The following is a 25,608-nucleotide window of genomic DNA, read 5'->3' on the forward strand; positions in this document are numbered from 1 at the left end:
TACTACCCATCCCTGACACCCCTTACACCTCTTTACAGATACAGACAGTGTGAGTGGAGAAAGGGATAATCACAGGTTAAAGAGGTATGAAGACACAGGACAACGCAAAATCGCTGAGCAGAAACTGATAGCCAAGGTCCACACACATGAGGACAGCCTCAACCAGGACCTTGGGTTCATGTCACACTAGAGAGAAATAAATTGATTAGAACATAGAACATTACAGCGCAGTACAAACCCTTCAGCCCTTGATGTTGCACTGACCAGTGGAACCAATCTAATGACCCTCTAACCTAAACTATTCCAATGTTATCCATATGCTTATCCACTAACCATTTGAACGCCCTTAAAGTTGGCGAGTCCACAACTGCTGCAGGCAGGGCATTCCACGCCCTTACTACCCTCTGAGTAAAGCACCTACCTCTGACATCCGTCCTATAACTACCACCCCTTAATTTAAAGCTATGTCCCCTCGTGTTAGCCATCACCATCCGAGGAAAAAGGCTCTCACTATCCACCCTATCTAACCCTCTGATCATCTTGTATGCCTCAATTAGGTCACCTCTTAACCTTCTCTCTAACGAAAATAACCTCAAGTCCCTCAGCCTTTCCTCATAAGACCTTCCCACCATACCAGGCAACATCCTGGTAAACCTCCTCTGCACCCTTTCCAATGCCTCCACATCTTTCTTATAATGCGGCGACCAGAACTGTATGCAATACTCCAAGTGCGGCTGCACCGGAGTTTTGTACAGTTGCAACATGACCTCGCGGCTCCGAAATTCAATCCCTCTACCAACAAAAGCTAATACACCGTACGCCTTCTTAACAACCTTATTAACCTGGGCGCCAACTTTCAGAGATCTATGCGCATGTACACTGAGATCTCTCTGCTCGTCGACACTACCAAGAGTCCTTCCATTAGCCCTATATTCTGTACTCCTGTTACTCTTACCAAAGTGAATCATCTCTCACTTTTCCGCATTAAACTCCATTTGCCACCTCTCAGCCCAGCTCTGCAGCTTATCTATGTCCCTCTGCAAACTGTAACATCCATTCTCACTGTCTACAACTCCTCCGACTTTGGTGTCGTCAGCAAATTTACTAACCCATCCTTCTACACCCTCATCTAGGTCATTTATAAAAATGACAAACAGCAGTGGCCCCAAAACAGATCCCGGAGGTACACCACTTGTAACTGCACTCCAGGTTGAATATTTCCCATTAATCACCACCCCGTGGTCAACTAAAGAAGTTGAATCTCTGGTGAAGAGGAAGAAGGAGACTTATGTAAAAATGAGACATGAAGGCTCAGTTAGGGCACTGGAGAGTTACAAATTAGCCAGGAAAGAGCTAAAGAGAGGGTTAAGAAGAGCTAGAAGAGGACATGAGAAGGCTTTGGCGGATAGGATCAAGAAGAACCCTAAAGCTTTCTATAGGTATGTCAAGAATAAAAGATTGGTTAAGGCAAGATTAGGGCCAGTCAGAGACAGTAGTGGGAAGTTGTGTGTGGAGCCTGAAGAGATAGGAGAGGCACTAAATGAATATTTTTCATCAGTATTCACGCAGGAAAAACTCAATGTAGTCGAGGACAATACTGAGATACAGGCTTTTAGACTAGATGGGATTGAGGTACATAAGGAGGAGGTGTTAGCAATTCTTGAGAGTATGAAAATAGATAAGTCCCCTGGGCCGGATGGGATTTACCCTAGGATACTCTGGGAGGCTAGGGAGGAGATTGCAGAGCCTTTGGCTTTGATCTTCATGTCGCCATTGGCTACAGGTATAGTGCTGGAAGACTGGAAGATAGCAAATGTTGTCCCCTTGTTCAAGAAGGGGAGTAGAGACCATCCTGGGAATTATAGACCGGTGAGCCTTACTTCTGTTGTGGGCAAAGTTTTGGAAAGAATTATAAGGGATAGGATTTATAATCATCTAGAGAGAAATAAGTTGATTAGGGATAGTCAACATGGTTTTGTGAAGGGTAGGTCGTGCCTCACAAACCTTATCGAGTTTTTTGAAAAGGTGTCCAAAGAGGTGAATAAGGATAAGGCAGTTGATGTGGTGTATATGGATTTTAGCAAAGCGTTTGAACAGGTTGCCCATGGTAGGCTACTGCAGAAAATGCAGATGCATGGGATTGAGGGTGATTTAGCAGTTTGGATCAGGCATTGGCTAGCTGATAGAAGACAGAGGGTGGTGGTTGATGGGAAATATTCAACCTGGAGTTCAGTTACAAGTGGTGTACCTCAGGGATCTGTTTTGAAAGTTTTGGACTCGCCAACTTTAAGGGCGTTCAAATGGTCAGTAGATCAGCATATGGATAACATTGGAATGGTTTAGGTTAGAGGGTCATTAGATTGGTTCCACTGGTTGGTGCAACATCAAGAGCCAAAGGGCCTGTACTGTGCTGTAATGTTCTATGTTTTATGTTCTACTTGTAATCCCCACCATTTGGCCTGGGATTGCAAAATCCTACTAACTGTTCTGGCTTGAGACAATTCACACCTCTTTAACCCTCTCTTCACTCGCACTATCTGTACCTGTAAAGGCTTGATTACCTGAAAAAACTTGCATTCCAAACATTATCTTGCAGTTGTGTCTTTGTCTATATATACCGTATTCATGAAATCTATCTCTCCACTCACCTGATGAAGGAACAACATTCCAAAGCTCATAATTCCAAATAAACCTGTTGGACTTTAACCTGGTGTTGTGGGACTTCTTACTGTGCCCACCCCAGTCCAACGCTGGCATGTCCGTACCTTGTAAAGCATGGCATCAGAGAACTTGGAACACAAGGGGTTTTTACAATGGTGGGATCTATGCAGAATTAAAATCAAATAGAGATTGGAATGAATATAAATTCTTGAAATTCCTAATGTTGAGAATTATTGGTGGCCAAGGTCGCCTTCAAGAAAGGATAGGCATTCGATAGAGATTTGAGCTCTGCCATTTTGGAAAAGAAAATTTATAAGTTGCATCAATCCCAGATAGGAGTTACATTATGTCTGAAAAGTTGTAAGGAGAGTTAACTATTTCAGCAAACAGTTGATTTGATTTTATATCGTTCCAAGATTTGTTGCCTACGGCAGTTTATGGGAGCAGAGTTGTAGAAACATACAAATTTTAAAGCTTAGGCTGGAGTGATATTTTGTGATTTTAAAAATTCATTTGTGGGACATGGATGGTGCTGGCTGGCCAGCATTTACTGCCCATCCCTAGTTGCCCTTGAGAAGCTAGTGGTGAGCTGCATTCTTGAATCACCGCAGTCTATGATATGGGTTGACCCACGATGCCATTAGGGAGGGAATTCCAGGATTTTTGCTCAGCAACTGCAAAGGAACGGCGATATATTTCCAAGTCAAAATGGTGAGTGGCTTGGAGGGGAACTTACAGGTGGTGGTGTTCCCATGTATCTGCTGCCCTTGTCCTACTTGATGGAAGTGGTCGTGGGTTTGGAAGGTGCTAAGTATTTTTGGTGAATTGCCGCAGTGCATCTTGTAGATAGTACACACTGCTGCTATTGAGCATTGATGGTGCAGGGACTGAACGTTTCTGGATGTGGTGCCAATCAAGTGGGCTGTTTTGTCCTGGATGGTGTCAAACTTCTTGAATGTTGTTGGAGCTGCACCCATTCTGGCAGGTGGGGAGTACTCCATCACACTCCTGGCTTGTAACTTGCAGATGGTGGATAGGCTTTGGATAGTCAGGAGGTGAATTAGTCGCTGCAGCATTCCTAGCCTCTGACCTCCTCTTGTAGCCACAATATGACAGTAAATGTGGAAGTCCTACAATCGGCAATGAAAATTTAGAATTAGATTCTGAGAAGACAATTAATCCGGGATTTTTGAATACTTGCCAAGAAAGTAAGCCTGCTCTTACCACTAAATTGACAGATTATTATGATTTGAAATGAGAGAGATAATCCAGTGGAATAAATGAACATTAAGGGAAAGTTACAGGTATACGATATACAGATGAGAAATGGAGAAGTGAACAGGGTAGTAAAAGAAACATTTAAAGGGATTCTAAAAAGTAAAATATAGTTTGGGTGATAGCTATGGATGAAGGAACAAAGTTTTTTTTTAAGGAGATAAGGTAGACACTAATGGACATTTGAAAGCCTACAACACTGTTTTCTGAACTTGGAAGAATTCTGACATTAGAAAATGTGCTGTAAGCAAGTTACCTTAACAAAATGATGCTATTTAAGATAAAGAGTGAGAAATCAGAATACGTTACTTGCCAGAATCAAATTGAAAGGATTGATTTCTGTTTAAAAGGTGTTATTATGTTATAGAATTCAGTAAAAAAAAATTCCAGAGGACCAGAAGAAAGTTATGTATTGTGTACAGAGGCCTCTCAAATGAAAAGGGATAAGACAAATATTGGATTTTTTTTAACTATTGCAGGAATTTTGTGGAAGATTATGCAATGTTTGCAAAACCTTTACATGATTTGATTAAAGGAGGAAGGGCAAGCATGAAAGAATAGACTGGGGAAGAGAAAGAAACACATTTTTTCTCTGATTTAAAGCAAGCTATGGTGAAAGCTCCTACATCAGGATTACTAGATCTCACTAAACTGATTCACATTCTTTGTAAGGAAAATGATGGAATGCAAGCTGCAATGGACAACATGGAGACAGATTAAGAGCAGTAGGGTACTACTCCGCCCAATAGATTCAGTTGCTAGAGGTATGCACCAATGTGTTGTGAGCATTAGCATGTGCCTCTTGGGCAGTAAGTGTTTCAGAGCCACTCACCTTGAAGAAAAAATAATTCTCCACAGTCCTCACACAATTGTCCAGCTTTTAGAAGTACGGAGGTTAAAAGCAGTTTCTGATGGAAGACGTTCAAAATGGGAAGCAAATCTTGTGCCAGAAGACACACATATAGAAATCAGCAGAGATGTAAGGAAAAATTCTGCAGGAGGATTAACAGTGCAAGGAATATGTTGCAAAAGTGAATGAGGGTTTAGCAGAAGAACCACTCACAGGTGAAAGGATGATTAACTGAAATGTAGATGGGGCGAGAAAATATATTAATGGAGAACCCCACACTGTGTGGGCAGTGGTAAATATTGAGAGAACAGTGATTGCAGGAGAACAAATCCTAGGGAGCAATTCAGCACAAGTAGCAGAATTGATAGCTTTAACTAAAACTTTAGAATGGGACACAGGAAAATGAGTTAACATCTATACAATAGTCGATGTGCTTTTGGGGTAATTTATGACTATATAACAGCTTAGAACAGATGAGATTTCATTACCTCAAGCAGTGGATATGTATAGCATGAGAATTTGGTTAAAGATCTAATCCAAGCAGCCAGTAGTGCTTTAGAAGCAGCTATAATCAAAGTGCAAGCACATAAGAAAATTAAAAGTCAAGCCCAGAAAGGAGACAGTCAAGCCAACAAGGCAGTGAAAGATTTGTTAGAACAAAATTGGGAAGGGACAGAAAGAGCAGGTGTGGCAGCATTACAAGTTAGTGATATCGCAGACATTAATGTAAAGCAAGTACAGCAACAAGTGCCAGAGGAAGAGAAGCAGAAGTGGGAAAATTAAGGGGGGCAGAAAGGTCAAGATTGTATATGGAGAAGTGAAGAGAAAATAATAACACCAGAAGCAGAACAGCAAACCTTTTAAAAATATATCATGGATTAGCTCATACAAATAGAGATAAGATGGTCAATTTAGTTGGAAATTGTTAGTGATGGAATGGCATATGGGAAATGATAGCAAAATTCTGTCAAAGATGCTTACAGTATGCCCTAGTGGGACCAGGCCATCACTGAAGGGTTAAGATGAGAAACTAGCCGAGAGCCAAAAGACCTTGAGAATATCTGCAAATGGAATACACAGGGCCACTAACTAGAGCAATAGGGAAGACCTATTGTTGAGCAATTATTGATCAGTTTACTCAATGGATTGAAGCATTTCCCTGTAAAGATACCACAGACAAAACTGTAGCTTTGATACTGGCAAATTGTATAATACCTAGGTGGGGAAAGCCTCTTAATTTAACTCAGACCAGGAAACTCATTTCCCAGGAAGACTGTTAAGAGAAGTCTATCAAATGCTAGGGATAAAACAAAGGTTTCACATACGATGTCACCCACAGAGCTCAGGAAAGGTAGAACAAATGAATCGAACACTGAAGAATAGTTTAGCCAAGGTCATTTTAGAAGAAGGAAGTAACTGGGTACAGGCTTTGCCTGCAATATTATTACAACAAAAAGCTACTCCATCCTGAGGGATATGATTAACCCTTTTTGAACTGATGGCTGGTAGGGGAAAGCACCTCTCAGAGCATGTACTAACAGGGGGAGGACAACTTGAAGTTTGCCGAGAAGCAAGGGTGCAGAGGAGGTTTACCAGGATGTTGCCTGGCATGGGGGGACGGGGTTACGAGGAGAGATTGAAGAAACTGGGGCTATTCTCCTTGGAAAGACGGAGATTGAGAGGGGACATGATAGAAGTATATAAGATACTGGAGGGAATAGATAGAGTTAATAGTGAGAGACTGCTCTCACGAACACGAGAGGTCATCACTTAAGGGTGAGGGGGGGGAGGTATAATTTGGAGGTGAGAAGAGGGTTCTTTACGCAGAGAGTTGTGGGGGTCTGGAATGCGCTACCGAGTAGGGTGGTGGAGGCAGGAACGTTGGACTCGTTTAAGATGCAGTTAGATAGGCACATGAGTGAAACGAGAATGGAGGCATATGGTAGGGGCTATTAAATAGGGTTAAACCTCGGGAGACACCAGAAGGGCAGGCTGTATGATTAATATTTTTTGTCTTTATTCCACAGGTGGAGGTCCACCTCGTGTCAAGCGAGGGGCATGCACACGGTGGGTTGTGCGTGGGCTGCTCTTGGAAGTCCAGGAGTGGCCTAGTACTTCATGTCGGTGTGTGTGCTTGATCCTGGACCGGTAGACGGGCGCCGCAACAGCTCAGTGACTAGCACTGCTGGCTGTGCAGACACATGGATTTGGGCCTGTGTCTGTGGGAGTTTGCGCATTCTCCCTGTGGTTGCGTGGGTTTCCTCCGGGCGCTCCGGTTTCCTCCCACACCCCAAAGATGTGCTCTTAGGCTAATCGGTTTCTACCAAATTGACACTATTTCTTCCCTGAATCTGACTGAGTAGGGTCCCATTCATAGACATGCAGGGTAGAATAGGTGTAGGGTGATGCGGCGGCGCGGGCTCGTTGGGCCGAAGGGCCTGTTTCCCGTGCTGGGTTGTTCTTTGTTCTTTGTTCTTAAGCAGTGTTTTAGTGTATGAACGATTTGGTAGACCATTTACATTCTCTCAAAAAGCAGGTAATCGTTCAACAACATCATAGAGATTGGATGAAATTGGCAGAGGAAAACCCTCCTACATTACCTACATCAGGGGATCATCAAGGCTTTGCAACCACATTACTGGTAATATGATTAATTTGAATTTCCAGTGGAGTTATTAGATTAGGCCAGGTTATGGAATGGGGAAATCAGGATAATATTGGAATAGAAGAAATATAAATGAATTAGTTAATGTGATACTAACTCAAGTGCCTTAGGGCACTTTGTTTGCAGAAATTGTGCGAAGATACCCAGATACTTTCGCGGTCAACAGAACATAAGAACCAACGACCAAATTACAAGACAGATTGGCAAGCTCTGGACTTGAAATTTAAGGCATTGTAATTGTGGCGCAGTTCTGTAAATGAATTTTTGTCTTTCTTAATATTGACCAACAGCTGGGAGAAATGAAAGAGAATATTGAGACTGTCAGTTGATAATTATCAAAATGATTGTAAACTTTTCTGTTCTTTTATTGTTGAATTTATTATGTTTAATACAGACAGTCCGTCAACAACTACTACTAATACTTATCTTCATATGGCATAGGCTTATGCTAGAACTGTCAATATATCTAAATGTTGGGATTATTTGCACACTCCTATAATGCTGAGGGAGGAATACTTCTCCATCCAGGGCCTTTGTCATAGTCAGATTTAATTGTGTGAGATCAGCTTACTCAGTCTTTCAGGGAGCATAAGGCAGCAGCATCCCAGGGTCATTTAACTTAATACTGGAGTTCTGTCCATCCAATATTGTCCAATGGTTTAAAAATTCTATTAACCTTTAAGGGTTCCCCCCTTACAATCCCCCCTTCTGGCCATTGGCAGAGTCGACTGGGTTTTCTGAGAGATTGTGATGGAATAGATTTTTATAGAAATAGATCTTGTACAGGTGGGCAGGTCACATGAATAGATACTCACCTATTTTCAAAACATCCTGTACAGTACCAGCCTTATTTTAAATGAAGCAGAATCAAAAACAAAAGGGATATTGTGTGTTGAGAATAAAAAAGGTCCTGGAGAAGACTTGGGCACAAGTAAGTGTCAACACTCAGTAGATTTAAGTAGTCGGCTTTGTGTGAATCCACCTAGTAATATCGATCTTGCAATATTCCATTCTGTTCTAAAGGGTAACACACCTATTCAACTCTCAATGATACATATTGGATTTGTGGAAACAAGGCATATCCATGGCCACCAATTGGATGGCAGAGGTCGTATTACCTTTGATATGTAGTCCCATATATTTACCATTCTTATCAGCTGGCAAAAATCAACGTGCTCTTGTGGAAATTGACAACTTATTTGGTATTATGATGCCTCCATTCGCATATACAAGATTGCAAATCAAGATTGAAGCCATTTTCTCAGTTTTGGAATAGGTTGTCAATGATCCTGCTACAGCCCTCATTGAGATCAGTGATGAGTTGGTTGCAATGCGCACTGTTCTACAGAATCAAATGGCATTAGACTTCATTTTGGCAACTATGGGTGGCACATGTGCTTTGATTGGATCAAAGTGTTGCACATAAGTATCTGACACTTTAGAGAACATTACCTATTTGGTTACATACATTCAAAAGGAGGTTGAGAAACTTAAACCACCAACATCCTTTTCTTTAGATCTTGGGAATATGCAAAATATATCAGTAAAGTTTTGGATGGAAAAAACATTTAGGCTACTTAATCATACTTCATGAATAGGGTTTATTCACTGTCCAGACAAGATGATGCATGCCTAGCCGTAGAGTCATTTGTAACAATCTTCCAGGGAGTTCACTTAAACTTTGGATTAGCATCTGAGGTTACTAGGCAACAGGGGAAGAAGGGTTAGCCAAGTCAGGAGTTAGCTTCTGAATTCTACAGACTAATAAAATGCCATTACATCAGGGAGTAAGATATGATTGGCTAAGATACATGACAGGTATTATTGTTGATTTGTGTATGTTGAAGATGATTGATTTTAAGCTAATTAAAGATGGGAATAATTGATAAGAAAATCTATAATTGACCTATTTTGAGTTGTATACATTCAATTTCTTTGGAGAGGTCTAGCTGCTCTATCAGAGAGCTGTGCTGACCCTTTGATGGTCTCTAGCAGCTGCTGGTTCAATAAAGTTACATGTTTATATGGAGACACTGGCTTTGTGAATCTTATACTGTCTGAAGTTTAGGCAGTACTGGTCATCTTGGATACCCCACCCACAATCCTACCTCAAATTTGTTAATACTAAAAAGAGGATCTTGTCAAAACTAAGGGTTTGGGAAACAAACCACTGCTTATAACAGGAGATATCAAAATCAAACATTTCTGTTTATAGATGGGTAATGAAGAGAAGAAATTGGAACAGATGGGAAGAAGTGTTTAGTCATGATGGCCAGATCATCATGGTGTGGGAAATGCTTCAAGGATTAACTGTTCTTTTCCTATCTGTCAATTGTGTATTTCACATATTGGGACTAGTCAAACACATAACACAGTGACTTGACCATGTGTGCATGCATAATTTCAACAAAATAGCCAATATGCAAAAAGTCATTTTCAAAACAACCAGATTATAAATATTCCAACACACTAATGACTATAAAATAAACTGTGAAATGCAAAAACATGTACAAGGAACTGACTTGGTGAGTTTTACAAGTACATACCTGGTGCATTTCTTCATGGGCTTCATACAGCAATAATTTCTCCTTTAAAGATGAAATGAGTTCATCTTTCTGCTTAAGTATATCCTGGGTTGTGAAATTACCTTCAAGATTTGTTTGATGCTGTGCATACATTTCTGAACAGTATCTCTGTAATCAAAATAATAAACATTTTAATAAAAAAGGCATAATTATTGTTGTAATTTCATCTCATCTCAGGTATACACCATTTCATTTCTCAAGCCTGCTCCACAACTCAATTAGATCATAGCCAATCTTATGTTAACTGCATTTACCTGTCTTGGTTCCATATCCCCTATTAATCTTGCCTAAGAAAAGTCTAATAATTTAGTTTCTTAATATTTTTAATTGATCTAAACTCAACAGCTTTTCGTGGAGATTTTCAGATTTCCATTACTCATTTTGTAAAGAAATGCTTCCCGGCCATCACCCTAAATGGTCTACCTCTAATTTTAACATTATGTGGCCTTTTTTAACACTATGTGACCTTGTTCTGGAGTTCTCCCACCAGTGGAACTGGCAGTGAAATCTTACCCACTTCAAAAATAGTCACTGGTCATGATCATCTCTGGATCCTGATTCTACATCGGCTGCTGGGATGCTACATACATTTTTGAATAGTAAAGGGTTATGGTGAGCGGGCGGGTAAGTGGAACTGAGTCCACAAAAAGATCAGCCATGAACTTATTGAATGGCAGAGCAGGCTCGAGGGGCTGATGGCCCACTGCTGCTCCTAGTTCTTATGTTCTTATGTTTTTAAGTCAGCTGCTCCAACTCTGAAGTGATCTAAATAATTGTCAACTGTGACAAGATAATCAGTGCTAGTGAGAATGAAGAGATCCACACCAAGCTTTACCCATGGCCTGTCTGGAATATCATGAGCTGCAAGTGGCTCCTTCGCTTGATGTTCATTAAAAACACTGCACTGACTGATGTTGTCCTTGATATAATTGCTCATGTCTGGCAAATAAAGTACTTCTCCTGCCTTCTTCAGACTAGATTCATTTCCTTGATGGCTTGCATGTGTGCATTTCAGCATCTCTTTTCTCATCTTCTTAGGGATAATTTTCTTTGTAGCTCTGTACCAGATGCCACCTTGGCCAATCAATTCATCTATGTCCATTACTCTCTTACCATGGGCATATTTGTCTTTGATGGATCAGGCCATTCTGTCATCACTACTTCCTGCAGCACTTGGGGAGTTGCATCTCATTGCACAGTTTTCTTGATCTGAGCAACACGCTTGTCTATCAGATTCATTGTTGCTGCTGGGTTGATGACTTCCATGGTATGCTATTCCTTCTTATTAAATCTGGAAGGTTTCACATTCTGTGCTACCAATGTCAACTTTCTTCAAAAGGAGTACAGTTCTCAACAGCAAGTGAGCAACATTTACCCACCTTCCTTCTTGTACGTCACTTCCAAATGATGTCTCTGCAAAAGAAGTAACATCCATTGTTGTTGCTTTGGAGAAAATTATGGTCAGGCTCTACTGTCACTTTGTCTCTCCGACACAGGTGTGATTAAAATGGTCACATGCAAACATAACAGCTAGACATGCTTTCATAATCTGTAAAATAGTTTAGTTTGAGTTAATGCTCTGGCTGCAAATGCAACTGGTGGTCCTTGCTGTATAGTAATTGTTCCAAGTCTGGTTTTGCTGGCATCACATTGCAGGGTCACTTCATCGATGATTTGATTTGATTCATTATTGTCACATGTACTGGGATGCAGTGAAGAATATTCTTTCTTGCGCTATACTGACAAAACAGACTGTTCATAGAATATTGAAGAGAAGGAAAGGTGCAGAATACAGTGTTACAGCCACAGATAGGGTGTTATAAAAGATCAGCTTAATATATGACAGATCCATTCAAAAGTTTGATAGCATCAGGGAAGAAGCGGTTTTTGAGTCAGTTGGTACATGATGTCATATTTTTGTATCTTTTTCTCAAAGGGAGATGGCGTCTGCTGTGGATCTGTTGCATTGATAGGCGAATTGTAGTGGATCCAGGTAATCTGGGAAACTGGAATTGATGTATGCCGTGACTAACCTTTCAAAGCACTTCATAATCATGGATGTCTGAGCCACTGTTTAATAGTCATTAAGCATGCCGCCTGGCTATTTTTTGATACAGGGATGATGGTCGTCTCTTGAAGCAGGTAGGGCCACAGATCGGAGTAAGGATAGGTTAAAGATATCTCTGAATACCACTGCCAGCTGGTCCACAAAGGATCTGAGTGCTCATCCAGTTACTCCGGGTCAGTGGCTTTCTGTGGGTTAACTTTCAAGAAGACCAATCTGATATCTGCAATGGTGACCTCAGATACCAATTCAACTGAGGTTTTTGGGGAGAATGCCGTCGTCTCACTTACCTCTTGCTCAAAACGGGCGTAAAATGCATTGAGCTCATCGGAGAGGGATGCATCGGTGTCGGTGATGCTACATGCCTTCACCTTGTAGCTGGTTATGTCATGTGGGTGTTCGTATGGCTAGCCTGGGACTCTGGTTTGGTGTGTGGTTATAATTTTTCCAAAATTTCCAGGATTGTAAAATGGTTCCAGCAGACTGGAAGTGCAGAGGGACCTGAGGGTCCTTGTACACAAATCGCAAAAACTCAGTCTGCAGGTGCAGCAGGTGATCAAGAAGGCGAATGGAATGTTGGCCTTTATAGCGAGGGGGATAGAATATAAAAGCAGGGAGGTCTTGCTGCAACTGTACAGGGCACTGGTGAGGCTGCAACTGGAGTACTGTGTGCTGTTTTGGTCACTGCATTTGCGAAAGGATATACTGGCCTTGGCGGGAGTACAGAGAAGGTTCACTAGGCTGGTACTGGAGATGAGGGGGTTAGCCTATGAAGAGAGACTGAGTAGACTGGGTCTGTAATCGTTTGAGTTTAGAAGGCTGAGGGGGGATCTTATAGAGACGTATAAGATAATGAAGGGGTTAGATAGGGTAGAGGTAGAGAGATTCTTTCTGCTCAGAAAGGATAGCAGAACTAGGGGGCACAGCCTCAAAATAAGGGGGGGGGAGGTGCAGTTTAGATCAGAGTTGAGGAGGAACTTCTTCACGCAAAGGGTGGTGAGTCTCTGGAATTCTTTGTCCATTGAAGTTGTGGAGGCTACCTCACCGAATATATTTAAGTCAAGGGTAGATAGGTTTCTGATAGACAAGGGAATTAAGGGTTATGGGGAGAAAGCGGGAAAGTGGAACTGATCCACTTCAGATCAGCCATGTCTCGAAGGGCTAGATGGCCTACTCCTGCTCCTATTTCTTATGTTCTTATGGAAGTTAGCACATGTAACTCCAGTTTCCAGGAAAGCAGGAAGAGAGAAAACAGGATCTACAGGTCAGTTTACCTGTCATTAGTTATCAAAAATGTGCTAGAATCTATTATTAAGTATGCCTTAATGATGCACATAGAAAATCTTAGCATGACAAAGTCAACATGTTTATGAAAGGGAAGTCATGTTTGACAAATTGCTTAGAGGTTTTTGAGGATGCAGCTAATCGGCTGGGAAAAAGGCAAGCCAGAAATGGGACAAAAGATATTCCAGGAAGATTGAGAAGTCAAGGAGCAAAGGGTTGTAAGGAGGTCCTGTTCAATGAAGTTAACATTGAGGAGTGGAGATAATCTCTAAAAAGACAAAGCTGCAGAAAGAAGATGGAAAATGAAGTGGGCTTGTGAGAAGCCAGAGATTGAAGATGACCAGAAGGTAGGTGACTCCTTACTACTGGCCTGTGAAGCAGTGTTGTTCTGTTGGTATGACTAGGTAGCTAAAAAAATGTGTGGAAGGCGAAGCTTCAATGCATGTGGTGAAAGGCTGGCTAGGGTGAATGTTGGTCCTTTAGAGGATGAGAAAGGGGACCTAGTGGTAGGGGATGAGGATATGGCTAAGGTATTGAATAACTTTTTTGTTTCTGTCTTCACGGAGGAGGACGTGAATAATTTGCCGGGTGTTAGCGATGGAAAGGTGGTAGGACTGGAGGGTCTTAATGACATTACTGTTACTAGAGAGGCGGTGCTCGACAGACTGGAGGGGCTGATTGTGGACAAGTCCCCAGGACCGGATGGAATGCATCCGAGGGTTCTGAAAGAAATGGCGGAGGTGATAGTGGATGCCTTGATGGTTATTTTCCAGACGTCGCTGGATTCCGAGGAAGTGCCGGATGATTGGAAAACGGCTAATGTTACGCCGTTGTTTAAGAAGGGTGCCAGGCAAAAGGCGGGGAATTATAGGCCGGTTAGTTTAACGTCTGTGGTAGGTAAAATGTTAGAATCTGTCATTAAAGGAGGAAATTGAGAGGCATCTTGAAGGGAATTGCTTGATAGAGCAGACGCAGCACGGTTTCATTAAAGGGAAGTCGTGTCTGACAAATTTACTGGAGTTCTATGAGGATGTGTCTAGGGCGGTGGATAGAGGAGAGCCGGTGGATGTGGTCTTTCTGGATTTTCAGAAGGCGTTTGACAAAGTACCTCACAAGAGGTTATTGCAGAAGGTCGAGGGACATGGAGTTGGGGGTAGGGTGTTAGCGTGGATGGAGGATTGGTTGTCAAATAGGAGGCAGAGAGTGGGGGTCAACGGGTGCTATTCGGATTGGCGGATGGTGACTAGTGGAGTGCCCCAGGGGTCGGTGCTGGGGCCTCAGCTTTTTACCATTTATATAGATGATCTGGAGGAGGGAACCGAGTGTAGGGTGTCGAAATTTGCTGATGACACCAAGATTGGGGGAACGGCAAATTGTGCGGAGGGTGTGGAGAGTCTGCAGAAGGATCTAGATAGGCTGGGCAAATGGGCCAGGAAATGGCAAATGGAATTTAATGTTGGCAAGTGTGAGGTGGTCCACTTTGGTAGGAAGAATGGTAGGAAGGACTATTACTTACGGGGCAAAAAACTGCAGCAGGCGACGGTGCAGAGGGACCTCGGGGTCCTTGTGCATGAGTCGCAAAAACCCAGCTTGCAGGTGCAGCAGGTGGTCAGGAAGGCGAATGGGATGCTGGCCTTCATAGCGAGGGGGATTGAATATAAAAGTAGGGAGGTCTTGCTGCAGCTGTATAGGGCATTGGTGAGGCCGCAGCTGGAGTACTGTGTGCAGTTTTGGGCGCCGCACCTGCGCAAAGATATTTTGGCCTTGGAGGGAGTGCAAAGGAGGTTTACTAGGCTGATACCGGAGTTGAGGGGGTTGAGCTATGAGGAGAGGCTGAATAAACTAGGCTTGTACTCGTTAGCGTTCAGAAGAATGAGGGGAGATCTCATTGAGACGTATAAGATGATGAATGGGATGGATAGGATAGAGGTGGAGAGACTCTTCCCGCTCAAAAAAGACAGTAGGACTAGGGGGCACAGCCTCAAGATAAAAGGGGGGCGGTTTAGAACGGAGTTGAGGAGGAACTTCTTCACTCAAAGGGTGGTGAATCTCTGGAATTCTCTGCCCGTTGAAGTGGTGGAGGCTGCCTCGCTAAATATTTTTAAGACGCGGGTTGATGGGTTTTTGATAAGAGAGGGGATTAAGGGTTATGGGGAGAAAGCGGGAAAGTGGAACTGAGCAGCGACAGATCAGCCATGATCTTATTGAATGGCGGGGCAGGCTCGAAGGGCTAGATGGCCTACTCCTGCTCCTATTCCTTATGTTCTTATGTTATGTTGAACCAGGGCAAAGGAATTCTGAAAGGGGAGGTTAAAACACCGGATGCATATCCTTGGTGAAGACAATCAAGAGAAAGCATTGTTTCAGAGCAAATTCCAAGGCATGGTTCTTCAAAAGCGGAGATTGGAAACCCCTGCATGGAAGATAGAGTTCCAGTGAGGCCAGTTAGCTCACAATATGACATGTGTCTGGGGGAAATTGCTGAGAAATCTGTAGAATTTGCTTTGATCTACAAGGGAGTCAAAGGAACAGTTAGGAAAATGAAGTAAAGATCACAGTAAGATCAAGGCAGCAGGCTTCCCATTAATGTTATTTGAACAGAAAAGTTAAGCACTTTATTTTAAAAGCATGAAACTTAAATATTTGATGTTAATGGAACTTTCATGGACTTATACAAGGAAAACAAAGTTACATGCAGATACACATACAGTAAGCAATTAGGAAGGCAAATGGCATGTTGGATTGGAGTACAAGAATAAGAAAGTCTTGCAACAATTATACAGGTTTTGTAGTGAGACCACACCTGGAGCAGTGTGTGCAGATTTGGCCTCCATATTTAAGGCAAGCTATATTTGCATTTGAGACAATAAAGTCAAGGCTCACTAGATTGATCTCCGGAATGAGTGTTGTCCTATGATGAAGCTGAGTAAATTAAATCATACTCATTATAGTTTAGAAGAATGAGAGATGATCTCATTGAAGGTTTTGAAACACTTGAACAGGGTAGGCACTGAGACTTTCCCCAAGCTGAGGAATTCAAAACACAAGGATACAGGCCTAAATTTTATGCTCCTCCCAGTAGACTGTGAAGTGGAGGGGACGTGAAATTGCGAGGACAGGATTTTCTCCGGGATCCTGTCCACGCCAACCTAGACTTGATTTTACAGTGGGGCAGGCAGAGCACCAGATAGGAAGCCTGCCCTTTCCCCAGCTAAGGTTCTTAAGTGACTATTGAAGGACTTTTTCCTGCCCGGTTCAATTTTATGGCTGTCATGCGTCAGATAACTCAGGGTGCGAAAGAGAAAATGTTCATATCCTCCATCTCAGATGGGAAAGTTGGGGGGCTTGGATGCCCCCATTGGAAGCCCCATTCTGAATTGGGGTGCCCTCCACTTATGAACCGGATACCTCCAGACATCCCTCCCTCACCGGTTTACCTTGATAATGGAATTGCCTATTTGTGACTCCCCCCCGAAGAGTTCACTTCCCTGTTGTTCTCTGCCACTTACCTTCATACTTCATACTAGCTCCCTGCATTTAGTCCCAGGCACGGGCTCTGCAGCACTTGCCTAGATATGCTGCAAATCTGTTGGCTAATTCGATTGGCTGGCAGCTCTCCAAGATGACTCTTCTTTCCAAGGATGGATGTAAGTCCAACTTTTTCTTAATTCATTCAAAGGACATGGTGTCGCTGGCTGGCCAGCATTCATTGCCCATTCCTAGTTGCCCTTGAAAAGATGGTGGTGAGCTGCATTCTTGAAATGCTGCAGTCCGGTGATGTGGGTTGACTCACAGTGTTGTTAAGGAGGGAATTCTAGGATTTTGACCCAGCAACTGCTAAGGAATGGCGATACATATTTCCAAGTAACGATGGTGAGTAGCTTGGAGGGGAACTTACAGGTAATAGTGTTCCCATGTATCTGCCACCCTTGTCTTCTTAGATGGAAGTAACCATGGTTTTGGAAGGTACTGTCTAAGGATCTTTGGTGAATTGCCGCTGTGCATCTTGTAGATAGTATTCATTGCTGCTATTGAGCTTCAGTGGTGGAGGGAGTAGACTTTGTGGATGTGATGCCAATCAAACAGGTTGCTCTGTCCTGGGTTATGTCCAAGTTCTTGAGTTTTGTTGAAGCTACATCCGTCCAGGCAAGTGGGGAGTACTTCATCACACTTCTGACTTGCGTCTTGTAGATGGCAAATAGACTTTGGGGAGTCAGGAGCTGAGTTACTCTCCGCAATATTCCTAGCCTCTGACCTACTCTGTAAGTCCAGTTGAGTTTCCGGTCAATGATAACCCCCAGAATGCTGACATTGGGGGAATTCAGTGATGGTAACACCATTGAATGCCAAGGGGCAGTGGTTACAGTGTCGTTTATTGGTGACGGTCGTTGCCTGGCATTTATGTGGTGTGAATGTTACTTGTCACTTGTCAGCTGAAGTCTGGATATTGTCCAGATCTTGTTGCATTTGAACATGGACTGCTTCAGTGAATAGTGCTGAACGTTGTGCAATCATCAGCAAACATCCCACTTGACCTTATGACGGAAGGTCAATGATGAAGCAGCAGAAGATTGTTGGGCCTTGGACACTACCCTGAGGGACTCCTGCAGAGATGTCTTGGACTGAGATGACTGACCCTCCACAACCACAACTATTTTCCCATGTACGAGGTATGACTCCAATCAGTGGAGAGTTTGCCCCCAATACCCATTAATTTCAATTTTGCTAGGGCTCCTTGATGCCGCATTCAATCAAATGTGGCCTTGATGTCAATCAATGCTCATGTGAGTGTGAAATGGCAGAGGGCCTGTCAGAGTAAGCAGGGATGCATTTCTGCCAACTCTCCAGATCGCGGACACTGAAAAAATTAGGTCACAATTTCAGAATAAGATGCCAGTCAATTGGGATAGATGAGGGAAATTTTTTCACTCAAAGGGTTGTGAATCATTGCCATATGACAGGAGGCATGGTAGCACAGTGGTTAGCACTGCTGCCTCATAGCACCAGGGACCCGAGTTCGATTTCCAGCTTAGGTCACTGTCTGTGTGGAGTTTGCACATTCTCGTGGAGTCTGCGTGGGTTTCCTCTGAGTGCTCTTGTTTCAGTCCACTTTCTAAAGACATGCTGGTTAGGTGCATTGAACCAAAGAAGGCGCCAGACTGTGGCAGCTTGGGGAATTTCACAGTAACTTCACTGTGGTGTTAATGTAAGGCTTACTTGTGACTAATAAATAAATTCTATCCCAGAGGAATGTCAATAGTTCACTGTTGAATATATTTAAGAGATAGACAGATTGTTGGTCTCTCAGGGAATTAAGGGATATGGAAACCGGGCAGAAAAGTGAAGATGAGGAAGATCAGTCTTGACCCAACTGAATGGTGGAGCAGATTTGAGGGTATAATCCTGCTCCTATTTCCTACATTATTATACTTCATCAATTATCTTCACTCCATTATTAGGTTAAAAGTGAATTTGTTTGCTGATGATTGCATAATGTCCATTTGCACCTTGTGAGATACTAAAATTGTCCATGTCCACAATCATGGAAAAATAGAAACATAGAAGATAGAAGCAGGAGGAGACCAATTGGCCTTTTGAGCCTGCTCCACCATTCATTACAATCATGACTAGTCATTCAACTCAATAGCCTAATCTGCTTTCTCCCCATAACTCTTAATTCCATTCGTCCCAAGTGCTATATCTAGCCGCCTCTTGAATACATTGGCATCAACAATCTCTTGTGGTAATGAATTCCACAGGCTCACCACTCTTTGGGTGAAGAAATGTCTCCTCATCTCCATCCTAAAAGGTCTACCCTGTATCCTCAGACTGTGACCCCTGGTTCTGGACTCCCCCACCATCAGGAATATCCTTCCTGCTTCTATCCTGTCCAGTCCTGTTAGAATTTTATAAGTTACTGTGAGATCATAAGAACATAAGAAATAGGAGCATTAGGCCATCTAGCCCCTCGAGCCTGCCCCGCCACTCAATAAAATCATGGCTGATCTGAAAGCGGTTCAGTTCCACTTACCCGCCTGTTCCCCATAACCCTTAATTCCCTTATTGACCAGAAACCTATCTACCTGTGACTTAAACATATTCAACAAGGTAGCCTCCAATGCTTCAATGGGCAGAGAATTCCAGAGATTCACTACCCTCTGAGAGAAGAAGTTCCTCCTCAACTCTGTTCTAAACTGACTCCCCCTTATTTTGATGCTGTGCCCTCTAGTTCTGGTTTCCTTTCTAAGTGGAAAGAATCTCTCTGCCTCTACCCTATCTAGTCCCTTCATTATTTTATATGTCTCTATAAGATCACCCCTCAGCCTTCTAAACTCCAACGAGCACAGGCCCAATCACTCAATCTGTCCTCATAAGCTAACACCCTCATTTCCAGTATCAACCTGGTGAACTTTCTCGGCACTCCCTCCAAGGCCAATATATCCTTTTGCAAATAAGGAGACCAGAATTGCACACAGTACTCCAGTTGCGGCCTCACCAGTACCTTGTACAATTGCAGCAAGACCTCCCTGCTTTTATATTCCATCCCCCCATGTGATTAAAGGCCAACATTCCATTTGCCTTCTTGATCACCTGCTGCACCTGCAAACTGAGTTTTTGCGCTTCATGCACAAGGACCTCCAGGTCCCCCTGCACAGTAGCATGTTGTAATTTATCACCATTTAAATAATAGTCTATTTTACTATTATTCCTTCCAAAGTGGATAACCTCACACTTGCCAACATTGTACTCCATCTGACAGATCTTCGCCCACTCACTCAGCCTATCTAAATCTCTCTGCAGACTTTCCGCGTCCTCCACGCAATTCGCTTTTCCACTCATCTTTGTGTCATCAGCAAACTTTGTTACCCTACACTCGGTCCCCTCTTCTAGATCATCTATGTATATGGTGAGCAGTTGAGGCCCCAGCACTGATCCCTGTGGCATGCAACTGCCAACCAGAAAAGTACCCATTTATTCCAGCTCTCTGCTTCCTGTTAGATAGCCAATCCTCAATCCACGCTAACACTTTACCTCCAACTCCATGTACTTTAATCTTCTGCAGCAACCTTTTGTGAGGCACTTTATCGAACGCCTTCTGGAAATCTAAAAACACCACATTCACTGGTTCCCCTCTGTCAACCGCACTCGTTACATCTTCATGAAAATCCAGTAAATTTGTCAAACACAACTTTCCCTTCATGAATCTATGCTGCGTCTGCTTGATCGAACCATTCTTTTCCAGGTGTCCTGCTATTTCTTCTTTAATAATGGATTCCAGTATTCTCCCAACTACGGACGTTAAGCTAACTGGCCTGTGGTTACCTGCTTTTTGTCTACTTCCATTTTTAAACAGCGGTGCTAGATTAGCTGTTTTCCAATCAGCTAGCAGTTCCCCAGAGTCTAGCGAATTCTGATAAATTACTACTAACGCATCTGCTATTACTTTTGCCATTTCTTTCAGTACCCTGGGATGCATTCCATCCGGGCCCGGGGACTTGTCTACCTTTACATTGAACATAGAACATAGAACACTACAGCACAAACAGGCCCTTTGGCCCACAGGTTGCGCCGATCATATCCATACCTACCAGGCCATAGAGCTATCTGTAACTCCCAATCCCATTAAATCCCGTGTACTCGTCCAGAAGTCTTTTAAAAGACCTCAGCGAGTTCGCCTCTACCACCACCGATGGCAGCCGATTCCACTCACTCACCACCCTCTGAGTGAAAAACTTACCCCTAACATCTCCTCTGTACTTGCTCCCCAGCACCTTAAACCTGTGTCCTCTCGTAGCGACCGTTTCAGCTCTGGGAAATAGCCTCTGAGAATCCACCCTATCTATTCCTCTCAACATTTTATAAACCTCTATCAGGTCACCTCTCAACCTTCGTCTCTCCAGGGAGAAAAGACCTAGCTCCCTCAACCTATCTTCATAAGGCATGCCTCCCAATCCAGGCAATATCCTTGTAAATCTCCTCTGCACCCTCTCAATTGCTTCCACATCCTTCCTGTAGTGAGGCGACCAGAACTGCGCACAGTACTCAAAGTGGAGGGATGGGTTAGTAAGTTTGCCGACGATACGAAGATTGGTGGTGTTGTGGATAGTCTGGAGGGATGTCAGAAGTTGCAACGTGACATAGATAGCATGCAAGACTGGGCGGAGAAGTGGCTGATGGACTTCAATGCGGATAAATGTGTAGTGGTCCATTTTAGCAGGACCAATGGGATGAAGGAGTACAATATCAAGAGTAGGAGTCTTAGCAGTGTTGAGGAGCAGAAGGACCTTGGGGTCCGGGTCCATAGGACTTAAATCGGCCTCACAGGTGGAGGATGTGGTCAAGAAGGTATATGGTGTACTGACCTTCATTAATCGAGGGATTGAGTTTAGGAGTCGGGAGGTAATGCTGCAACTTTATAAGACCCTTGTCAGACTTTAGTCCCATTAGTCTACCAAGCACTATCTCTTTAGTAATAGTAATCGTTTTAAGGACCTCACCCCCTACAGTCCCACGACCGTTAATGGTCGGTATGCTATTTGTGTCCTCAACCGTGAAGACCGACACAAAAATCTTGTTTAAGGCCTCAGCCATTTCCTTGTTTCCCATTATTAAATCCTCCTTCTCATCTTCTTAGGATCCAACATTTACTTGAACCACTCTTTTCCTTTTCATATATTTGTATAAGCTTTACTATCAGTTTTTATATTTTGTGCTAGTTTAGTTTCATAATCTATCTTTCCTTTCTTTATCATTTTCTTAGTCGTTCTTTGTTGGAGAGGCGGCTGAGTGTAGGGTGACGAAATTTGCTGATGACACGAAGGTGAATGGTAAAGCAAATTGCGTGGAGGGTGTGGAAAGTCTGCAGGGGGATCTGGATAGGCTGAGCAAGTGGGCAAGGACCTGGCAGATGGAGTATAATGTTAGCAAGTGTGAGGTTATCCACTTTGGCAGAAATAATAGTAGGAGGGATTATTATTTAAAAGGCGAAAAGCTGCAGCATGCTACGGTGCAGAGGGATCTGGGGGTCCTTGTGCACGAGTCGCAAAAACCCAGTCTGCAGTGTAGCAGGTGATCAAGAAGGCGAATGGAATGTTGGCCTTTATAGCGAGGGGGATAGAATATAAAAGTAGGGAGGTCTTGCTGCAACTGTACAGGGTACTGGTGAGGCTGCAGCTGGAGCACTGTGTTCAGTTTTGGTCGCCGCACTTGCGCAAGGATATTTTGGCCTTGGAGGGAGTGCAGAGAAGGTTCACTAGGCTGATACCGGAGATGAGGGGGTTGGACTATGAAGAGAGACTAAATAGACTGGGTCTGTACTCGTTGGAGTTTAGAAGGATGAGGGGGGATCTTAAAGAGATGTATAAGATAATGTAGGGGATGGATAGAGTAGAGGTAGAGAGATTCTTCCCGCTTAGAAAGGATAGCAGGACTAGAGGGCACAGCCTCAAGATAAGGGGGGTGCAGTTTAGATCAGAGTTGAGGAGGAACTTCTTCACTCAAAGGGTGGTGAATCTCTGGAATTCTCTGCCCGTTGAAGTGGTGGAGGCTGCCTCGCTAAATATATTTAAGTCATGGGTAGAGAGGTTTTTGATAGACAAGGGAATTAAGGGTTATGGGGAGAAAGCGGGAAAGTGGAACTGATCCACTTCAGATCAGCCATGATCTTATTGAATGGTGGGGCAGGCTTGAAGGGCTAGATGGCCTACTCCTGCTCCTATTTCTTATGTTCTTATGTTGTTGTTTTTTAAAGCTTTCCCAATCTTCTAATTCCCCACTAGTTTTGGCCACTCTGTACACATTGGTTTTTAATTTAATACTCTCCTTCATTTCCTTAGTTATCCACGGCTGGTTATCCCTTTTCTTACATACCTTCTTTATCACCGGAATATATTTTTGCTGAGTACTGAGAAAAATCTCCTTAAAAATCCTCCACTGTTCCGACCAACTAGCCTGCACTCCCAGTCTATGTTAGTCAATTCCACCCTCATCCTATCATATTCCTCTCTGTTCAAGAAGAGGACACTAGTTGGGGACCCTACTTTCTCACTTCTATCTGTATTTGTCTGATCCCCCCTTATTTGTCTGAGCTCCAGTGAAAATAATCCTAACCTAGTCAATCTCTCCTCCATCCCCAGAATCAGCCTGGGGATCAGCATTCACTACACTCCATCACGAGCGAGAACATCCTTCCTCAAAAAAGGAGACCAAAACTGCACAAAATACTCTAGATGTGGTCTCACCAAGTCCTGAAAATTGCAACAACACACCTCAGCTCCTGTACTCGAAACGTCTCACAATAAAAGCCAACATACCACTTGCCTTCTTTACCACCTGCTGCACCTGCATGCTTACCTTCAGCGACTGGTGTACAAGGACACCCAGATCCTGCTGCACGCTCCCCTCTCCCAATTTGCGGCCATTCAGGTAATAATCTGCCTTTTTGTTTTTGCTTCCAAAGTTAATAACCTCACATTTATACCAATTATACTGCATCTGCCATTGATTTGCCCACTCACTCAACCTGTCCACGATGGATTTCTGCACCCACTTCACCATTCACCCTCCCATCCAACTTGGTACCATCTGCAAAATTTGAGATGTTACATTTTGTTCCCTCATCCAAATCATTAATACACATTATGAATAGCTGGGGTCCCAGCACCAATCCCTATGGTGCCCGCTACAGCAAGACCTGGACAACATTCAGGTTTGGACTGATAAGTAGCAAGTAACATTCACACCAGGCAAGTGCCATGCAATTTCTTTACAAACAAGAGAATTTAATCTCAAAAACTGGTTAAGAAACTCAGCTGATTCGGTATCCATAAAGAGAAAAAAACAGGGCTAACTTTTGGAGTCTTTATTTTCAAAGATTCATGATGGACTCGAAACATTAACTCTATTTAATAAGGTAATGGGCGTAGTGGTATTGTAACTCGAATAGTAATTTTGAGACTCAGAGTAATGCTCTGGAACCCTTCTGCTGGGAACTCTTCTGGATATAAATCCTTCTAGTCTATTCTGCTGTACTCTATTTTATTCTAACCCAGTTTCAAATCCCACCATGGCAGATGGTGAAATGGGAATGCAATAATAAAAATCTGGAATTGAAAGTCTAAAGATGACCATGAAACCATTGCTGACTGTCACAAAAACCTACCTCATTCACTTATATTATTCAGGGAAGGATTGGCTGGCCGAGCCATTGACACCAACATCTCATGCTTGAATTAAAAAAAAGATATGCTGAGTTCTTTAATTTGTTTTGCTTTTGTTTCAGATTTCCAGCATTCACAGTATTTTGTGAAATGTGAGTTTTGTGAACTGTGAATTTTGTGAACTGTGAATTTTGTGAACTGTGAATTTTGAGAATTGTGATCGATAGAATATTGTCAGGGATGGATATTAGTGTTACAGAAAGTTTAGACACACATGAGCTACGATTCAACTGAACTGCAGAATAGGCTTGAAGATCTGAACTCCTGTTGTACGCTTTTAAAAATTTTGCCATTCCACATTTGGAATAAATGTTATAATGAACTTCAAATTTAGATTTCATAAATGCTTATGATGTAATAACAGGAATTTTTTGTTTACATTCTTATGCCAGAAAGAGGCTGTCTGTTTTGGCAGATTCCTCAGATTACAACCTGAATATTTTCTAATGAATTGTCTAGCAAAATATTTTTTGCTGATTTACTTATTGTAATTTAATTGAAACTCATGAGGGTTTAAAGAGATCTTTGAGGAACGAATGCCTTTTTTTGAGATAAAAATGCCCATTATTCTTACAAGGTGTGCTGACGCTTCAATATATTGCAACCACAATTCATAGACATAGTTCTATGCCCACTTCCCAGCGCATAGGTGGGTTTCTTACCAGCTCGGAAAAGGCTTGGATATTCTTAACAAGGAACAAGCAAAACCTTTGCATAGAATCATAGAATTATAGAATTCCTGCAGTGCAGAAAAAGGCCATTCGGCCATTGAGTCTGCATTGAAGCCTTATGGAGTGCTTCGAAAAGTTAGTCACGGCACATCAACTCCAGTCTCTGAACTGCCTGGATCCAGTACAGTTCACCTATTGCCATAACAGGTCCATGATAGACACTGGATAAAAGTAATTTACCACGGATGGTGGATTCTGAAACCAAAAGAGAAAATCTCAGCAGGTCTGGCAGCATCTGTAAGGAGAGAAAAGAGCTGATGTTTCGAGTCCAGA

At 42.8% G+C, this 25,608-nt stretch overlaps 1 protein-coding gene across 1 annotated transcript in view; it reads right to left on the reverse strand.

Annotated features, from left to right (window-relative positions):
* c2h10orf67 (chromosome 2 C10orf67 homolog) overlaps positions 1–25,608 on the reverse strand; it is a 201,626-nt gene that overhangs the window by 102,517 nt on the left and 73,501 nt on the right. The window contains exon 5 of the mRNA XM_080214695.1: positions 9,998–10,144. Coding sequence (XP_080070821.1) covers positions 9,998–10,144 — 147 coding nt within the window. The remainder of the gene's footprint in view (positions 1–9,997; positions 10,145–25,608) is intronic.

This window comes from Carcharhinus amblyrhynchos, chromosome 2 (assembly GCF_965287045.1).
Source record: "Carcharhinus amblyrhynchos chromosome 2, sCarAmb.v2.hapA, whole genome shotgun sequence".
NCBI lineage: Eukaryota > Metazoa > Chordata > Chondrichthyes > Carcharhiniformes > Carcharhinidae > Carcharhinus > Carcharhinus amblyrhynchos.